Below are 20,151 nucleotides of genomic sequence, written 5' to 3' on the forward strand. Positions count from 1 at the left end.
TCCTAGTGGATACACACATTTACAAGAAATATATAAATAATCAGTCTCAAAACATACTATATTACACCCATCTTTCTAAATATTCTTTCATCTAAACCCATTGATGGGTAAAAAGGTTGAATCTCCATTTTTCACAAAGCAGAAAGTTCTGTTCTCTTTCAACCTGTTTTCTTCAAAACATATTAATGGATAACAAACTAATTTCAAAGATTTACATTAACACATTCATCCTTTAACTAAATATCCATTTCTTTCTCAAAAAGTCTTTGAGAACAAATATAATCTAGTAGATTATAAAATGTCTTAAAATCTAATTCCTCGTTTAACCCTGTCAAGATGAGTTGAGCAACATGTTTTAATGGATGCATTGAAGCTCACACTGGTCTGCACACCTCGCTCTGTGTGTGTGTGTGTGTGTGTGTGTGTGTGTGTGTGTGTGTGTGTGTGTGTGTGTGTGTGTGTGTGTGTGTGTGTGTGTGTGTGAGAGATGGAGGATTACCGATGTCACATCGGAGTCCAGTCTTCCCTGAGGAGCAGAGGCATCTTCCAGTCACAGGATCACACGGAGCGTCATCCTCACAGTCACACACCTTGGCACAGCCGTGACCGTAGGAACCCTGTTCACACGCTGAGGGAGGGGTGAAACATTTTCAAACAGAGGATCAATTAAGGCACCAAACATGGCGGTAATGCTGTTATTATATTGGGGTAATCAGCGATGTGACTGACCTCTGTGACAGCGAGCTCCGTGGTGTCCTGGAGGACAGAGGCAGTGGCCCGACACGGGGTGACAGGACGCTCCGTTCATACAGTCACACTGCAGCTGGCACAGCGGGCCGTGGAGACCCGGAGGACAAGCTGAGGACGAGGGATTCATGCCACGAGATTTAAAGCTGACCGCCATGGTTTAAAATGGATTAATAAACAAGTTTAACTTTGACACCTCAAAAGAGGGAGCTTTAAAGAAACCAAGTCAGGATGTTTTCTGTTTGTTCTTTTGAGAAACAGTGAATACAAATAAACATTTGAGACAATGAGTGGTGGGAAGTAAGCACATTAACTCTGTAAGTGTACTTTAGTGTCATTTTCAGGTACTTGCATTTTACGCTACTTTACAGTTGTACACTATATTTCAGATGGAAATATTGTACTTTTTACTACATTTATTTGACAGCTTTAGTCACTTTTCATGTTAAGATTTGACATAAAATGTGTTAATATAAAACAAAATGCATTGGTAAAGATTAAACAGGTGGTTTCCAACCTTTTTGGCTTGTGACCACCTAAAAAAAAAGTTATGTCTTGTCACCACCATTTTATTAATACATACATAATATCAGATTAATACACATGTGGTGATTTAGTGAGTATTTACAGCAACAAGATGGTGTTTGTGGGATTGACTCAAAGTAAAATACAGTGTCCATTATAATGAAGGAAAATGTCACTTAGTTGCTCATTGTGTTTTTTATAGTTTTTGGAGCTCTATAACAAAGAGGATTACAATATATTGGGCTTTAGCTACACAGACGAAACTGGGATTTGTTGACAATAAAAATTGTGGAATGCATTTATTTTTTGTCTCTCTTTGTGTGTGTTTTATCTGTTCTCACCGTGTTCACATAGATGTCCATAGTAGCCCGGACCACACTGACATGTCCCCGTCACTCTGTCACAAGTGCCGTTATTTTGACAGTTACATTTCAGCTGGCAGTTTGCACCAAATCTGCCCGCAGGACATTCTGGGGTTACAGACGAACAAAAGCAGGAAGACAAAGTCAAAACAAGCTAAATCAACCTTGTGGCATAACAGTAGTCTCTATGTTTAGATGTAGCATGCTGCAGCAGATCATGATGACGTAATGAGCAGAAGCCGGTAAAAAAAAGAAGCTTGACTGCATTAAGAAACTAGATATGTTGTCACCTTTATCGCAGTGTGCACCAGTCCAGCCCAGACCGCAGGTACAGTTGCCGGTTGCCGAGTCACACACTCCGCCATTACTGCAGTTACAGCGCTGGACACAGTCCGCCCCGAACCAGCCTGGAGGGCAGCCTGAGGCGGAAAACACATGCAATCAAATTAAACTGAAGGAAACGCTGCTTGATTATCAAAACAGACAAATACAACATAACAGTTGGTTTCCTTCTGTAAAATAATTCCCGCTTTGGACTGTAAACTGTAAGTCAACTTGCAGACATAAGGGCTTGTTTTCCTCCCTTTAGAAGGAGCCACACAGTAAGAAAAACAACTTATACAGACGTGAAAATTGCCCGACCTACATAATCCATCACTGTACTAGTCTCTGTGACACTTTGAAACGCTCCTGCTCAGAGCTCTGAGGTTGTCCACAAACTCACAGAGGTCAAGAGGTCACAGATAAAACAGAGACAGCTGTCGAGTAACATAACTACATCTGATAAATCGGGTGTTTCGAGACTTGTTTCAATTTTCACTGCGTCTGAGCTTTCTACAAAACTGCAATAATCACATGACAAGTTGTAGTAGTGGTGGAGTTGAAAAGAGTTTGCAGATAAAGCTAATACAACACACACATTAATTACATCTGTCAAGTTGCTTTATATTAAGTGTGTTAGTTGTGTTAGTGTGCCCACACTATGACTCAGCTTCCTCACTACAATTCTTTTAGATGTCATAACCTTAACTGATTTTTGTTTACTTTCTATTCCAATCATTGAACAAGACTTGTTATACTTATATTTGAAAATCAGCCATAAAAAACACCAACCCACTGTTCACAATAGAGGAATCGAACCTGTGATCCACTGTATGGGAGGCAAAAGCTTTCACAGCTAAGCTTTTTGCCACACACTTTGAGGGTGCGGCAGGTGGCTTTGTGTGTAATGTAGAATATTCGGGTGCAGGCTGTTGCAGCAGTAAATGGCACATCAAAATGTATCCACAGTAATGAAAACTCACTGTGCCCACAGTCCTTTCCTCTACGTCCAGGAATGCACACACAGCGGCCGGTGACCGGGTCGTTCTGGGCTCCGTCTCCACACAAAGCCGCCCGAGCGCAGTCGACACCGTAACACCCGGCTGGACACGCTGTCACCATAGAGACACACACCAGATTATTTTTCATCCCAAAACTATCATTTATTACTAATTTCTTTAGTCACCATCGCAGCTCCACATGGACTCACTGGTGTTGCAGCGTGCTCCTATAAACCCAGCTGGACATTCACAGGCTCCAGTGGAAGGAACACACTTCCCTCCATTGTCACACTGGCACTCTCTCTCACAGTTTGGACCATAACGATCCTCTCCACAAACTAGACATAAAATGAAAACAGCAGAGATTTAGTACGTTTAAAAGGCGTTTTCTTACTTCCATAGTGTAATGTGATGTGTGTATAGATATGCTGTTACTTTGGTCACATTTGGGGCCATGGAACCCCGGAGCGCAGTAACATGATCCAGACACTGGGTGGCAGAGCTGGTTTGTCTCTGAGCACTGGCAGACCTGGTTACAGTTCTGTCCAAATGTTCCTGGAAGACAAGCTGATGGAGGAAGGGAGAGGGTTCACATGTGCAGTCTGTTACAGACGCTGTATGATTCATCATAAGCATGTCACTCAATGTGTTTTATTAATGCAAGAATGAGTTTACCAACTAAGTTTCTAATTTATTTTCTAAATGGACTGAAGGGCAGGGGAGGCAGCACTCACTCTGTTCGCAGCCGTTTCCCGTGAATCCAGGAGGACAGCCGCAGTCTCCAGAGACGTGGTGGCAGGACGTGCCCTGAGCACAGCTGCAGCGCTGCATGCAACTCTCTCCAAACATGCCCGGCAAACACGCTGAAAGGAAACAAAGTAAAAAAAAGTATACATACACATTTTGAAAAAGTTTAATTCTGCACATACATTCCCCTTTGTCCCTATCAAGAAATCCTACTTGTAGATGTCAACCAGTCTGTAATTTTAACTGAAAATTAGTGTATTTAGATGCATCTTTGTTGCTTTTGATCTATTTTTTGGGCTTTTTTTTCATCATGCAAAACTGTACGAGAAACCTGAGAAGCACAAGCCTGATAAAATACAATATCATCAACTCAAGTCAATTGAGACCTGCAACAGGCATATATAAACACAGTAGACAGAAGTAGCAGTAGTAGAATTATAACTTGGTGAAACAGAATGACAATATCAAGTAAATTAGTGGATAACATTTAACATTAAGTAAACATTAAGTATAATAAGTCAAAGGGTTTTATTTTCATGTATACGTTTAAATAACAGGACAAACTGCGTCCACCAGGGGCTGCAAGAGCACCACAGTGTGTGCAGTGCAGGTTTGTACCTTTGTCACAGAGTTTTCCTCTCCATCCTGGTGGACACTGACACTCTCCTGTGACGTGGTGACACGAGGCCCCGTGCACACACTGACATCTTTCCTCACAGCCGTCACCAAACAGGCCCGGTTCACATGCTGAGCAGAGAAGGTGCAAATTAGAAGTTATAATTAACAAAAATACACAATCTTGCCAGTCCAACAGTTTCCACCGCGTAGCAGTTCCCATGAGGTCACAGTTTCTGCAGGTTCATTAGTTTTGCTACAGTGGTGCAGCAGAGACTCACTGGCTCACCTTTCTCACACCGCTCCCCGATCCAGCCGGCGCTGCAGCTGCAGCGTCCGGTCTGTTTGTCACAGTGGCCGCCGTTCTCACATTCACACTGCTGCTGGCAGTCGGCCCCGAACCGGCCCGCTACACACTCTGTGTAAACATACAGCAGAAACACACGCGTGAGACAAGTCAAGACAAAGGAGACCGAGACATCGTGATGTGAACCACATACGACAGGGAAACCTGCGTTGTCGTATTTCTGCTGAGGGCAGCAACATGTTTTTTTTCCAATAATTTATAGTTGGACAAAGTATGGAGTTGGCAATCAGTGGCAGTAGAGTTTTGAGGGTAAAGAAATTCCAGCGACAGGATTAGAGGTTTCCTGAGCATGAAGAGGGGGCAGGGCCTGGCACGGCTCGACAGGGAAAGGTTGTAACAGGCACAGAGGGAGGATAGTGTGTGATGTGGAGCTCAGGGGGAGAACGGGCTGGAATGTCATCGGCGGGTCGAGGGAGACTTTTACAGAGCAGACTCGTCTGTGGTGCAGAAACAAACTCTGCCAGCAAATAACCAGACCGTAGGCAAAAACAAATGAGCTAAGGCAGCAAATTGAAGTCAGACTGATGGATTTCCCGAGCACAGTAAAACAACCACAGGCCACTGTGCTAACTGTTTACTTCAGGGCTCAGGTAATGTTATTCCTCTGCATTTCTGTCCAGACTAACCAACATCATTATGGCTTTGCAAGACGAGGCTGAATTCAGCATTAGTGAGAGCAAGTTTGTACAACCTGAAGTGTACATCGAGATAAATCGTCAGATTCACTTCTGTAACTATAAATGTTTAAAAATCAGTTTGTTTTCTCATTTTAGCTCACTTCTGATGTGTTTATCCTGTTAAATGTGTTTCCAGTATGATGAGTTAAAGATGATGTCATTAGTTGTTAACGCCATTGACATTTATTGAAAATTGTGATATAGATGAGTTTAGGTTGGTAAAAGATTCATGTTTGTTTCAAGTTGAGCCAAAAATCACAAGTTTGTCTGAGAGGACTTCTGTACAACACATGACAGCCTCTATTCTTGGACCCCTGATGTGGATGAGGAAATAAGGAAAAGGGTAAGCAGAAACATTTTCCAGAGAAAATTGAAAGAAGCCATGCAGAAGGTTCTGCATGTGGAGAGTAAAAAGAAGCTGCAGTTGCAGCAGTTAGAGGGGAAATTCTGGTTTTGTACCAGCTGGGTCTTATTTTTGTAGTTTTGTCCATTGTTCAGTTTAGTAATAATGACACTGTACTGGAAATCTGGCAAAATGAACTGAAAACAACTCCCATGTTGACTTGACTTGATTTAAAAAAACCCATTGGCCTGTTTACAACCTGTCTGATCATCTCCTGCCCCGCCAGCCTCTGCCGTAGCAACATCAGTGTTCCCAGATCTGAGAATGTTATTAGAAATGACGGCCAAAAGTACAAAAATGAGACTCAAGCTGTAATAAATGAGAATTTTCCTCTAAATGATCCATCTGAAGGTGGTTTTGTGGTAACACATATGGAGACTCTTACTCACAGCACCTCTGAGTCTTACCCAGTTCACAGGCTGTGCCCATCCATCCGCTGGCGCATGTACATTTTCCGTTGGTCTTGTTACAGGTGGCTCCATTCTGACACAAGCAGCGCTGCCGACAGTCTGCTCCATAAAACCCTGCAGGGCATTCTGGGAGAAAAACACACACAGACCAAACCATCTTGTGACCCGTTATTTACCTGTCATACAGATTATCACTTTGCTCTGTGTTGTGTCCACTCACCTTCTGTGCAGTTGGGTCCGGTCCAGCCCGGCGTGCACACACACTGCCCGCTGGCCGGGTGGCAGATGCCGTCGTTACGGCAGCTACAGGTTTGGTTACATCCTTCCCCATAGGAACCGGTTGGGCACGCTGCCAGGAGAGGGACAAACAATATCATTACCTCTTCATGAACTCTGCGGATCAAAAGTGGGAAATCCAGTGTCTGGTAAGTGATACAGGCCACAGCATGGGGAACATCAAGTCGGCGCTTTCCCATGTGCGTCTGGGTTTTCCCAAATAACTCTGAAACCAAGCGTGTTTTTGTTCCCCTGTGAGTCAGCGTTGTCCTCGGTGCTTCGTTGCTGCTACACAAATGTCCCGATACGAACCATTTGAGCATCTGACTCCACCTTTCTTTCATAACACTGGAGTGATGCCAGCACCTGTCAACTTTATAACTTTCTGTGGTGCACCCGTCACTCACTCAGGTTGCAGAAGTGACCGATCCAGCCAGCAGGACAGGAACAAACTCCGCTGACATGGTCACAGCTCCCTCCGTTTAGACACAAACACTTCTCCTGGCAGTCCAGTCCATAAAAACCCTGAGGACACGCTGAAACACACACACACACACACACACACACACAGATGTAAAGAGTACCTGTTATACCTAGCATTTATACATATTCAGCAGGTAAATTTGGCTTCGTGATCAAGGAGCTTCTCTTACGCTTTTCACAGAAGGTTCCAGTCCATCCCACCTGGCAGGTACAAGCCCCGCTCACATGGTCGCACAACGCCTTGTTGTCACACTGACACCGATGGCGACAACCGAGACCAAACATACCTGCTGGGCACTCTGAGGAAATATCACACACACACACACAAACAAACAAACAATGTTATGTTTTATAAAGGCTGGTTGTAAAATGACACAATTCTACAATACCAAATAAGTACCTAACAATTGAAACAACTTACTAAACACAACAAAAATCCAAATGGCAAACAGAGATAAAACTGACATATTAAAGCCACTGTGTGTAGGATTTGAAATCTTTAATTTGGCACCATCTGGTGGTAGCACCAAGAATGACACTGCAGAAGCATAGGAACACAAACTGCTAATGAATGAATGTATGGGCTGAAAGACACACATAAGCTCCAGCTGTTTTTACCAGAAAAAAAACTCAGACTGTGTTAATAAAGTTAGTACAAGTGATCGACAGAGTGCAGGATTTTTTGGTTCATGTCAATAAGACTTTCTGGTGTGCAAAAACTTGAAACATTCTATGATCATAAAACTTGAAGTCATGACAGATTGAACGCCGTGGTCTTTAAACACAAACACATAACGACATACTCTGATGGCAGTGTGTTCCAGTGTAACCAGCCTCACAGTTGCACTGGCCCGTCACAGCGTCACAGCTGCCGTCTCCGTTCCTACAGTCGCATATTTCTGCGCAGTCTGCCCCCCAGTGCCCCGCATCACAAGCTGCAACAGAAACATCACATTTGAGACATAACATAAGATCCGTGTTGCTACATAATTCTCTTCAGCGTTGGTAATGATTACGAATGTTTTCCAGCTCTCTTACCTTTCCTGCAGTTGTGTCCAGTCCAGCCAGGAGCGCAGGTACACCGCCCACCCACTGGATCACAGCGAGCATTGTTCTCGCACACACATTTCATTTGGCATCCTTGACCGAAACGTCCACTCGGGCACGCTGCACAGGGGAAAGAATATCTTAAACATCAAGACTAATCTACCATAACAGACTCCACCAGATTGCATGAAAGCACGGCAAGTTCCCATGACAGTTTAGGTTCAGCCGTCATATGAGGCTTTAAGAGCCAGTGGTTGTTTGAAACGGAATTATATTTGTTCTTCCCACAGAAAATATGTCTGAGGTGGTTTTCAGGCAGCTGAAGGATTTTAGTGAATAACCTCGGAGAAAAGCAATTCCTCCGTCTTCTAACATGTTCCTTTATTTCTTGTCCAAACTGCACCACTGCGTGATTTCAATGTTCCACAGTGCTGCCATCCTCCTAAGCTGGTTGACTGCACATTGCTATGGAAACCGAAAAAGCGCACGCTGCTGATACTCACAATTCTGGCAGAATCTGCCCATGAACCCTGGAGGACAGTTACACGACCCGTTGTGTTTATCGCACACGCCTCCGTTCTCACAAAGCGGGCAGGTTTCTGTGCAGCCTGGACCCCACAGACCCTCCGGACACACTGTGAAAAATATACACATTTTTATCATCATCATCATGTCAGATTTGTGTGGTTATTTTGTACTCAGCTGTTTAAAAAAAAAAGACCTGTCTGCACTCACAGTTCTCACAGTGCTTTCCTGACGTCCCTGCTGGACACTTGCATTGTCCCATCACTTTGTCACATGGGGCGCCGCTGCAGTTACAAGGATGTACGCAACCTGTTCCAAACCTTCCCTCTGGACAGTCTGACACGGGACACACAGGAGAGACTTGTCTCAACACAGGAGGACAAACACTGAAGACAAATGAAATCTTTTTACATGAGGAAAGCATGTCCTCTGTAGGGCCACCTACCCTGATCACAGCGCTCTCCATGACGACCAGGAGGGCATTTTCGTTGGCACTCTCCAGTCACATGATCACATGACACTCCTGGTGGACAGGCGCACCTCTTCTCACATCCGGCTCCGTAAGTACCTGGGTTGCATTCTAGAGATGGAACAGGACCAAGCACTTAGTCACCTCTCTTCATTTTAATAAGTGGCTCAGTGATTTTCTCAATGTTTTTCTGTCTTTAGAGGAGATCTGGTCCCTTTACTGATTATATCACAAAGCAAATGGACGGTGGCAATGGACACTGCATATCTTGGCACGGATGGACATTTATTCACTACTCAGGCATTATTTTTCCTTCTCTTTTCTTTGTCTGACTGCACGTCTGCAGATGTATTTGTTTTGATTTGCATTTTGTTGGGGTTTTTTGTCATGTATTTGTATGTACATGTTCAAAAAGTTCAAATAAAATCTGTGAACTCAATCATGAGTAAGATCTTTTGATGAGCAGAGCATTACGACAGTGTGCTCACCTTCCTTGCAGGTGTTGCCCTGGTAACCAGATTTACAGACGCAGGTGCCATGGCGACGGTGACACTCCAGAGTGTTCTGCTGGACACAATGACACTCCTCGGAGCAGCCCGGGCCGAAGGTCCACTTAGGACAAGCTGAAGGAGGAAAAACAAGCAGGAGAAGAGACAAAAAAATAACATTATTTTAATACGAGTATTTACAAGCTTGTTTTATTGCATATGGATACTTGCAATGTTAGTCAAATTATGCTTTTATAATCTGGGGTTCCTGCTATGTGAGTTCAAGGGTGAGAGCGTGGTCATGTTAGGACATCGGGGCTTACGGAGGTGGCAGAAGCGTCCGTAGAGTCCAGGATCACACAGACAGGCTCCGTAGGTCCGGTGGCAGCGCCCGTTATTGGCACAATTACACTTCTTATTGCACTGCTTCCCAAAGAAGCCCTTAGGACAGCCTGCACACAGAAAACAACTCAACAACTCAACAACTCGGGAAACTTGAGATGTCGTGGGGGGGAGACATTTTTCACTGACAAGTAAGAAAAGAGACAACAAAAGTGAGACAACTCACCATCCTGGCACAAGTCTCCACTGACCCCAGGCGGACAGCGGCAGCTGCCAGTGACGGGATCACAGCTGGCACCGTTTTTACATTTACAGGGGAAGGAGCAGTTTTTACCAAAATATCCCTCGGAACACGCTGTGAGATTGAAAAATAAAACATTGGATCACTGCTAATCTGTCAAGACTTTATAATTTGATACAGTAGTGACGGTATACACATGTGTGTGTATCGGTGTGTCTGTGTGTGTTGAGCCAATCCTCACTCTGGTTGCAAACGATGCCTATCCATCCGTCGGGGCAGTCGCAGCCATTTTTCCATGGATTACATTTTCCTCCATTCGAACAGTCGTCACACGTCAAACTGCAGTCATTGCCGAAAGTGTCGTCCAAACACACTGTAAGCAGGGTAACGAATGAGACTCAAACTCACACTGCTTTCTAGCACCATCCAGCTCGCAGTCAAGACAGCTCATAGTGAAGACCTGACTGATTTATTGAACTTTAACCGCCTCTGACTTCTTAGGGAAAAACCCAGATTTTCTCTTTGGATGTCAGATGTTATCATGTGTCACCATTGAAAGAGATTATTACAACTATCAGTGAAGTTACAAGGAGCGTACTTTGTTATACTGTATACTTATACTTCTACTGGAAATGAAAGTAACGCTTGCACGCTGACCCCAAACCACAAATATATTTGAATAGGCAACGTTTCGATCCCAGTCACATGTACATTTGTTTTGCAGGCATTACTCTTGTCAAAAGTTAAATGTTCAACTGCTGCTGTTGTCAAAAGTCCATCAGGTCTGGGAGCCTTTGACTTCCTGCTTCGTGCTTCGTTTAGCTGCCAGGACGTATAAGCCTCAGCATTCCTGCCAGAGAAGCTGTGGTGTCACAGTGTGTACCAACAGTCTGGGAGCATGAAGCACAGGAATCAGCCCCCACCGTGTGGTTTGTTCCTGCCTGCAGTAAATGAGCCTGTCAGACAGCTTCACCTCTCAGGAGTCACACTCGGGTAATCAGATACAGGTTCCTGTTAATGATAATGAGCGGTTAATGGTTTTGAGGGAGAAACTCACCGAATTTCTCTGCCAGGTTACTCTCGGCCCTCAGCTCCCCCTCGTCATCTTCATAGTCGTCGTAGCGCTCCAGGGGTTGGCTGTAGTCCTGCATCAAGGTGAGCTGGGGGCGAATGAGAGGCAACTCGATGGCACCTCCGCTGGACAGGGCCTCAATTGCATCTTCTAGTGCTGCGGGGAGATAAAACAGGAAGAGAGTGAATTACACACACTGCAAAAAATATACATTGCATGTTGTTTAGTTTTGGGTCTCAAAACAAGTGGAATTTCTCTTTGATGGGATAACTCGTTTTTAGATTTTTTTAGAATTTACTGGCCGGCAGTATTACTATACCTGCTCCATATCTTATTGTTTTTAGTTGAGACATCAAGCTGTGGTCCAGTTTAGAATGGCTTGTTCAAATAGAACAATTTTATTACATTAAAAAAAAGTAGTAGCTTCATGTTTTAACACTTCTCAAACTGCAATATCCATTTTCCATAAAACCCGCTCTTTGCACAGGATGTTTTTTTGCAGCGCGACAACAACAGTGTGCCAGGGTTTCCGTTGGCATGTTTCTGGTGTGATTCCCACTCGCCTACTCTCTTGAACGTAATTGCTGATACTCACGGATGCAGGATTGCCGGTCCTCGTCCAGACGGAAACCCCTGCGGCAGAAACACTGAAAGGAACCCGCGCTGTTCTGGCATGTGTGATCACAACCGCCATTAGCAGCCAGACACTCATCTACATCTAAACAACACAGACACAACACAGACTCAAAACACTTCTGCTACATCAAGAGGAGAAGGTGAGAAAAGCCAAAGCAATGTAACCAAACAGCTCTCGCTTACTCAAACTAAAACAAAGTCAACATTGTGTGTGTTTGTGTTGACGTCAAACTGGAACTCTCCCAAATTCAACAGAAATAAATATTCAGTCTAATAAAAGTGTGAGTAACATCCACATTTTGACTGAACGTTGAACACACCATCACAGCTACATCCGTCTGAGTTGAGTCTGTATCCTGCTGAGCAGTAGCACTCGTAACCTCCGGGGTAGTTGGTGCAGTCCTGCTCACAGCAGGAGCTCTGCTCTCCACACTCGTCGACGTCTGCCAAACACAACAAGAAGGAAGACAAAAATTATGAACCGACTGCAGAGATATACTTCATGCTCACTGACACAAACCTTTTATGAGATAATGTAAATTGTACAGGTTTAACAGCCAATTAACGTCAAAGTTACAACTAAAGGAGAAAAGCACTGGACTTATATATGTTTTTCCTTTACAGACTTTGGCTCGTATCTGTAAATATTCACTCCATTTTGGCATTATAGGTCCTACAGTTTACAACAGCAGCAACAGTAATAACAGCACCGGAAGAATGGTTTTCTATTAAATCCTTATCATAGTGACACAGCTAAAACGAATGCAGTCTACTGCAACAATCCTGCAATAAATCCTCCCTTCATGAATGTTATAATGTTCAGTTCTTGTTGAAACTGTTTTATAGAGGTGTTGATTCAACAGCATGGTCATTTTGGAGGATGTAGTTTGTGTTGCCATTGAACTGTATTTTACTGAGAGGTGTTTCTAATATTAAGCCCACCTTTACTGATATAAATAAGTTGGATATAATATTAAAACTAGTAGAAAATCATTTGTTAGACTCTGAGCTTCACACATCTTGGTATTTTACCAACTTAGAACTAGATCCAAAATGGAAATGGCCATAAGAAGCCAACTGTAATCAGAACTAGTCATAAACACCAATTTATTGATCCACTAATACATAAACACTAATAATTCAATAAGAAGGTTTCTGGAAAGTTACTGTAAATGAGTGCTGATGTAATGCATGAGTATGCATGTTTTTAAGTCAATGCAAGGGCATTACAGTCTCTCACCGACACAGGTCTTAAGGTCGTCATCTAGTCTGTAACCATGGTTACAGGAGCAAACGGGCCCGCTGGTTGAATGTTGGCAGTGGTGCGAACAGCCACCGTTGTTGTTCTCGCAGCTGTTCACGATCTCCATCTCAATTCCTTTTCACAGAGAGATCATGTGTGTTAATTAAAAGGACTAACATATCTTGTACCAACTATATATGAGGTTTCTATGCATGTGATAATACTAAAACTGACTGTAACACTGTTTTCCATCAGATCCCAGCTCATAGGCAGCACTACACACACAGGCGTAAGAGCCCAGTGTGTTGTGGCAGCCATGAGCACAGTTGGCCTCTTCAGTCTCACACTCATCGATATCTGTGACAAAGATATGTTAAAAAAAACAAAACACACTGAATAAAACGGAGGAATACATCTGGTTTGCACAGGTTCATTTACATCCACCATTGTTCCATATGTGTTGCTCACAAATCAAATCCATTTCTGCACTTCAAAACCATCTTTCACACACTTTGAACTCAGCGTTGCAAATTCTGCATCTTCTTCTCATTTGTGAATTTACACTTCTTAAAAGCTGTGCTTGTTTTAATCACGGCAGGGACAATTTAGTAGCTGTTCTGGAGCTTTGAACTGTATCACATGAATTTAAGCAGTTGACATGGAAATGTAGATGTTTAAATTTCCATTTCTCTGCTGTTCTCAATCTTCAACTTGACTTTTGAGGCGACGTGGACGAGAAATCTTTAAAGTGCTCAGAAAAATTTTAACGTGACAACTTCATCTGCTGAGGAAGACGAGTGTGTGATATGATCAAACTCTCCAGAGCAGCCACTAAATGTGGCCAGATTGTTTTCTATATCTATCTCCTTGTATTTTCTTCCCACTCAACATTTGAATTTACCTTCACAGGTTTTCCCATCTTCAGCCAGGATGTAACCAACTTTACAGTCGCAGTGAGCTTTGCCACCATCGACCCGACACTCGTGCATACAGCCTCCGTTCTGATCTGCACAGGGATTCTGCACTGCAACACAAAAAGCACACACTCGTGAACATAAATCCACTGGTGTCAGTCAAGTAGGGAACACTTCTGACTCTGGAGTGGAGAAAACTATAAAAAGTGACATCTTAATGCAGAGCATGTGGAGAGCTTTACATCCACACTGCCACCCTCCACCTCATCTCTTTATTGCTCTCTCTGCATAGTTGTGTGTGTGTTTGACTTGTGTAAGCCTGTCTGGCATCTAGGATGAGAACCTTCAGCTCTGCAAAAATTAGAGGAAGCTGTTCACAGCCAACAATTACAAAGTAAAAGCATCTGAAAGACTGTAATTTGAAATACATACATGTATAATTTCCCACCTCCAGAGAACCGTACTAAACTGCACGGCCGCAGAGATGGGAGAGATTAGAAGAAGCAAGGACATCAAAATACTAATTTGAGAAAAAACAAATGAGACTGTTGTGATACACTCCAACATGACGTCCTGTCAGATAATTACAACTGGCAGCAGATGCTGGCAATGTGTTTTTAATGTTGTGATCAAATCTTCAGAATCACACCTTCATAATCTTCCAAAGTACTCAGTTTTATTGGCAGTCTTTCCTCAGTCACCCATCCATTTATTATTATTCTTTTCTGTCTTGTGCCATGTGTTCATGTGTGTGTTTAGTGTCTTAGAGTCTGGACACTCACGTTTACAATGCTTGCCATCCTCTGCCAACACGTAATTTGGCTTGCACCGACAGCGGAAATGAGCGGCAGACTGCTGCACACAGTACTGTTCACATCCTCCGTTGCTGATGGCACATGAATGGACAGCTAAAAAGGCAAAAAAAAGGGAAAAACTTAGAGACATGACACAAGGTTAGAGGAACTTAAATGAAGGGATAGAAATCACAGGGAATGAGAAAATCAGACATCTTTGCAGAAACATGTCCATAAATCCAAACTGCAGTTTCATGTTAGTCTTTTTGACTTTTGATTCGACTGCAGTGTCACATCTACAGGATTATTTCTCAGAGAGGTCATGACCGCTGTACTGACATTCCTACCAGACACTCAGAGAATACCTCAGAGGATTGCTATGCTACGAGTGATCCATCACCACAAAAGAGCCAAAAATCACAGAGAGATTTGAATGGCAGGACCTCTGTGGTGGACAACGCTCGTCCACTTGATGAGATAGAGGGCAGAGCCAGCGCAATCATCTTCCCCGTCTGTGTTTCTCCTCTTCGTATCAACAGATGAAACCCCCGGCAGACGGCCTGGACCCGATCCCGTCAGAGAAAAACATCAGGTAGAGGCCCAACAGCCCGACGTTCTCAAAGACGGTGTTTTTCATACTCGAAGGCTGGAGTCGAGATCCATCCATCACAAGTGCACGTCAAAACCGCAGAGCGCTTTCCAGCTAAAATATTATTCAGCCACACGCTAAGTGTGTGGGATACATGTGACCTCTGCTGGCAGATCAAGAGCTGGATAAGACGAGCAGAGCTGAGATTGAATTGATTTGAGGACATCTGCTCTTCTTTTTCTTCCTATGACTCTGAACTGATTGCTATGTGTTGTATTTTATCCAGTATCTATGTGGTAATGATGTGCATAGTGCTAAAATGAAAAAAAAAAATGCATTCCCTTGTTGTAAGGAAAGCAAGATTTCAGAGTTGATTTCAACTTATTTGGCCTATTTGTGAACATGGACACATTTTGCAGCTTGCAGCTGCAGCCTCACAGATAAGCTTCACCTGGGAGTCAGTCCAGATGTGCACTATGATTATTAGTGCAATCAGTCATTTCTTCATGCAACAGCTGTCACACGAGGGCCTCTCAGGGACAGTTGGGTCCCAGCTATAGTGCTGCTCTGCTCTATAAGACAATGAAACAACTTTTCGCTTTATGAAGCCAAGAAACACAAGATGATGTGAGAACACTCTGTATACATTCCTGACTGCAGAAACTGGTGCCAGGTTTATACTCTTTTCTGTATGAGCTTTTTCTGGAAAAACCCAATACTATCTGTAGTGTATCTGACAGAAACAACAGGTACCGTGTAAACACCGCAGAGGTCAAGAGTGACAGGATAACATTTAAGGAAGGAGACCAAACTAAGGTCTAAGTTACAACTAAACTAATAAATAAACCAGTTTTCCACATTCTCTCATAATAATTTGCCACTTTGTTTAATCGTAAGTTATACAATGTGTAGATGGTGAATCTCTGATGTTGTATTAATCTTCCTAACTTTCTCTTTGTCACAGTTAAAACATGAAATCTCAGCACGTCACTGTGAGCTACAACTCAATCAAAAACATGTTTCTTGTATTGCGATTCAAATGTCTCCGCAAAACAATCTCACCGCAAGGTCCATTTAGTAGCAGTTCTGTAGCTTTTAATTGAATCACACAATCTTCCTCTTCAGCAGGTGGAGTTTGAAACAACAGCGTGACTCTTGCCAACATTAGCTTCCAGAAACTACTAGTCTCACAAGACCAAGTGAGGCTGTAGCAACAAAATCCCAGAGTACACTGAAGTGAGCAAGTGTGTGTTTCGTTGCTTTATAATTCAACTTTTCATTTCCAAGGAACATAGTCTCACTTTAAGGACTCCTCATCCATGTTGGCAAATGCAGAGCATGTGGAGAGCTCCTATTTTTATTTCATTCTGTTTCTTGGATGTTAAGGTCAAAGCCCACATGGAAAAACTATTTTTAGGACCCAATTGCACCTATCTGATTCAAAAGGGGGCAGTTTCTAAACCCAGACTCCACAGAAAAACAAATATGTTTAATGCATTTCCAACTGTTAATAGATTGAAAAGGACAGCCAAGATATAGAGCTTTACTATAGTATAGTTACTGTAGTACTACAATGTATGCTGTACAAGCTAGAGCTGAAACAATTAGTCAGTTAATAGATTAGTAGGGTGAATATTTTTGGGGGCATTTTGTGCCTTTATGAAGAGTAGACAGTGGAGAGATGACAGGAAACATGGAGTTCCAGCTTTTCAATCGTGAGGATTTGCTGCTTTACGTTGTCCTATATGATTGTAAACTGAATATCTTTGGGTTTTGGACTATTTTTCATGATAACACATTGGACTTCAGGAAATTGTGATGGTCATTTTTCATAATTTTTGGACATTCCATAGGCCAACCAATAATAAAACAATATAATAAAGTAATCAGCAAATTAAAGGATAGTTAGTTGCAGCCTTAGTACAAATGTTCTCCAGGACATGTCAAGTTGGGGTTAATTCACTCACAGAAAAAACTTCTTCCTACAAGATACCCACTGAAGGGAATTAAAGATGTACGAACTGTACTCAGTGTGGCTTCACCAGCAAATGTTATTTGAATCATCTCACAATAGGGCTTTTAGTCAGAATCAAAGGGGTCATCTACTGCAACATTATGAATGTGGTTTACATGATTAAGTGCCCATGTCAAAAAGCATATGTGGCTAAACTTCAATGAAATAATGACTCAAAACAATATTCGCCGTAAAGGACCTTCCAGCAGACTAGTTCTTCTAAAACAGTGTTTCATTGTTAATGTGGGTTTTGAACAAGTGGGGCCACATTACAGAGAGGAAACTTTGGAGGCCTTCATACTTCTGCTTCTAACTGGATTACAGGAAGGATGAAACCTCAAATCAGGTTGTAGTCAATTGTGTTACTTGGTTTTATGTATTTAACCTTTTGTGCATCACTTTCATGTTTTTAATCAACACTACCTGTAATTTACTGATGTGTCCTATATGTGTATTCACAACTTTTTTCTATAAATGCAGCAGGCCTGACAAACATCAGGGCGCTGTGATTGTAACATTAGTGCCATATCTTCCCTGTCAGCAGTGTTATTTCATTTTGCAGACCTATGACCGTTTCTTCAAGCTTGTTCAATGTAAACGCTGCCACAAAGCTGTAACGATCCTTACCGAGGCAGGTGCGGCCGTCCACATGCAAGCGAGAGCCCGGGTGGCATTCACAGTAGTAGGAGCCCCTGGTGTTAACACATCTGTGCTGGCAGCCTCCATTATGGACCTGGCACTCATCAATATCTGTAGGGAAGGAGGGAGAAAAGAGACAGACAGAAGCAGAGAGAGACGGGAGAGAAATTAGTGCAATTTGACTAAATCCTCTCATTATGAGAAAAAATTGGTCACGAGAATAAAGCCCAGATGAGCTGCCAAGCTGAGAGAGGAATTCAATGCCGGTTTTAAGATAAAGATGTATTTCAAGAAGAAAGGAGATGATGGATGAGAAGAGAAAGTATTCTACAAGTGCATTGCAGCTCAAACAAACAAATCCCCCATGTGGTAACAACTACTGAACATTTAAAACCAAATTTAAATTCCTTTGCTTCTTGTCAAATTCCCTTGGGTGCAGCAAACATATGGAAACTCAAATCGGACGATGCAAAACATACACATTCCTCTCAGCCGAGCATTGAGATTATCAACAAATAAAAGAAGGGGGTTCTTCATCTGAGAAAATGGTGGTGAGCAAAAGAGAACTGCCTCGCTGTGTGACCAGATTTCAAAGGAAACAAGCAGTGTTCCTAAACATTTCTTATTTTAGGGGTCAAAGACTAATAAATTGTTTTCTGAGTTCCTCAGCGGACCCCCTGTGAGATCTGAGCTGATTTAGGAAGCCCGACTCTGTTTGGACTTCTGCTAACAGCCCGTCTGCCGCCATCCTCATCAGGAAAATTAGGACATGAAGTCAAACCCGCCTCACCTCCTGGCCAGTGACAAGTTACCTGAGTGGTTCAACATGACTAAAATTAGCACAGTGGAGTTACTGGAAATGTTGCTGACTGAAACAAGTGATGTGGCACATTAATAAGGTGAGTGTGAATGTCTTCTGGCTGCTGTAGAAGGTCTGTAAAAACAGCTAACACATCATAAAAGACTATTAGTCAGCGCCAAGTTAAATGTCTGGTTGAGAAATGTGTTGTTCAGTACAGTTCTGACTCCAGGCAGCAAGAAACTATTTCAAGAATTCAGAGGAATTCCTGTGAAAAGGAGCTGGTTTTATAAACTAGCTGAGTAATCATTTACTGAAAGAGAATTTTACTTTTACTTAATTGTCTTTATTTATTTTCTTTTAGTACAAACTCTTGAAACTTTGACTGTCCCACTGCAGACCACACATTTTGTCTTCGGGCTCTGTGTTGTAAACAACGCATTAACAGTTCAGTATAAATAAACCCCATAAACAATTTCTCAACATTCATCACACTGCAAATCCCTCCATAAAATAAATAGACAGCCTTGATAGTCTTGTACCCTTAGTGGGAAGAATAATTTGCACATAAATAGATGTATACAGACAGTATACATATCTCAGTGCCGTTTCTTCCCACAGTCCAAAGACATGCTGCTTAGGGGAAATTGGAAGCTTCAACTCACATAAATGTGAATATGGCATTTGTTGTCTGACTAAATATATCAGCCTGCAACAGACTGCGACCTGCAGGGTGAACACGACCCCTCACCCACTGTGAGCTGGGACAGCAAGCCTGCAAAGAATAACCAGGTATAGGTAATGGATGGATGGATACATGTATGTAGTCTCAGGATGCTACTGTGTTAACAAGAGTCAAGATACTGTTTATACTTTCAACAACTCAAGGTCACTTTTAGTTAATGCTGATGGTGGTTTTGAACCTTTTCGATTGCTTTCTTTCGTTCTATTTAGAGTTATTTCACTTATGTTCTGATCTTTATATTTGACTTATTCTGCTGTTTCATGTTTTATTGATACCGTGTGATTTGAAATCATTCTGTGTTTATATTGTTGTTTTATTGTGGACCCCAGGAAGACGGCTGATGTGGATGCAATGAAAGCGAACCTAAACAATGACCAGAAAACCAAAACACTAAAAAATGCTGACACACTCTGTAGAGCCAAGGTGAACTTCAGAGTGCTAATTCTCCGTGGGTTCTTAACTACAAGCGACCCCTTTCACATCACACATTTGATTCATTGTTTATCTAAAAACGTTGGTTAGGTAACATTTCTTGAGGCCAGACTCTCACCGTCTCTGCAACAGGGAGAGAATTTGGCCTCCACAGTGCTCGTGTCACGCTGTGTGGGATGGAGGGAACATGCGAGTTGGACAATCTGAGCCTCATCGTGCAGATTACAC

General features: G+C 42.7%; 1 protein-coding gene across 1 annotated transcript in view; it reads right to left on the minus strand.

Moving 5' to 3' along the window:
- Positions 1 to 20,151, minus strand: part of megf6b (multiple EGF-like-domains 6b) — a 59,390-nt gene that overhangs the window by 1,563 nt on the left and 37,676 nt on the right. The window contains exons 6-36 of the mRNA XM_070902251.1: positions 17,936 to 18,058; positions 14,694 to 14,819; positions 13,899 to 14,021; positions 13,232 to 13,354; positions 12,995 to 13,132; positions 12,075 to 12,197; positions 11,714 to 11,836; positions 11,104 to 11,274; positions 10,288 to 10,419; positions 10,032 to 10,160; positions 9,787 to 9,915; positions 9,464 to 9,598; positions 8,952 to 9,086; positions 8,717 to 8,842; positions 8,485 to 8,616; positions 7,973 to 8,101; positions 7,738 to 7,869; positions 7,105 to 7,233; positions 6,859 to 6,987; positions 6,396 to 6,524; positions 6,173 to 6,301; positions 4,608 to 4,736; positions 4,322 to 4,450; positions 3,691 to 3,819; positions 3,392 to 3,523; positions 3,166 to 3,294; positions 2,939 to 3,067; positions 1,925 to 2,053; positions 1,614 to 1,742; positions 730 to 858; positions 500 to 628 (exon numbers count right to left, since the gene is read on the minus strand). Of these exons, the coding sequence (XP_070758352.1) occupies positions 500 to 628; positions 730 to 858; positions 1,614 to 1,742; positions 1,925 to 2,053; positions 2,939 to 3,067; positions 3,166 to 3,294; positions 3,392 to 3,523; positions 3,691 to 3,819; positions 4,322 to 4,450; positions 4,608 to 4,736; positions 6,173 to 6,301; positions 6,396 to 6,524; positions 6,859 to 6,987; positions 7,105 to 7,233; positions 7,738 to 7,869; positions 7,973 to 8,101; positions 8,485 to 8,616; positions 8,717 to 8,842; positions 8,952 to 9,086; positions 9,464 to 9,598; positions 9,787 to 9,915; positions 10,032 to 10,160; positions 10,288 to 10,419; positions 11,104 to 11,274; positions 11,714 to 11,836; positions 12,075 to 12,197; positions 12,995 to 13,132; positions 13,232 to 13,354; positions 13,899 to 14,021; positions 14,694 to 14,819; positions 17,936 to 18,058 (4,038 nt within the window). The remainder of the gene's footprint in view (positions 1 to 499; positions 629 to 729; positions 859 to 1,613; positions 1,743 to 1,924; positions 2,054 to 2,938; positions 3,068 to 3,165; positions 3,295 to 3,391; positions 3,524 to 3,690; positions 3,820 to 4,321; positions 4,451 to 4,607; positions 4,737 to 6,172; positions 6,302 to 6,395; positions 6,525 to 6,858; positions 6,988 to 7,104; positions 7,234 to 7,737; positions 7,870 to 7,972; positions 8,102 to 8,484; positions 8,617 to 8,716; positions 8,843 to 8,951; positions 9,087 to 9,463; positions 9,599 to 9,786; positions 9,916 to 10,031; positions 10,161 to 10,287; positions 10,420 to 11,103; positions 11,275 to 11,713; positions 11,837 to 12,074; positions 12,198 to 12,994; positions 13,133 to 13,231; positions 13,355 to 13,898; positions 14,022 to 14,693; positions 14,820 to 17,935; positions 18,059 to 20,151) is intronic.

This window comes from Enoplosus armatus, chromosome 3, assembly GCF_043641665.1.
Source record: "Enoplosus armatus isolate fEnoArm2 chromosome 3, fEnoArm2.hap1, whole genome shotgun sequence".
In the NCBI taxonomy this organism is placed as follows: domain Eukaryota; kingdom Metazoa; phylum Chordata; class Actinopteri; order Centrarchiformes; family Enoplosidae; genus Enoplosus; species Enoplosus armatus.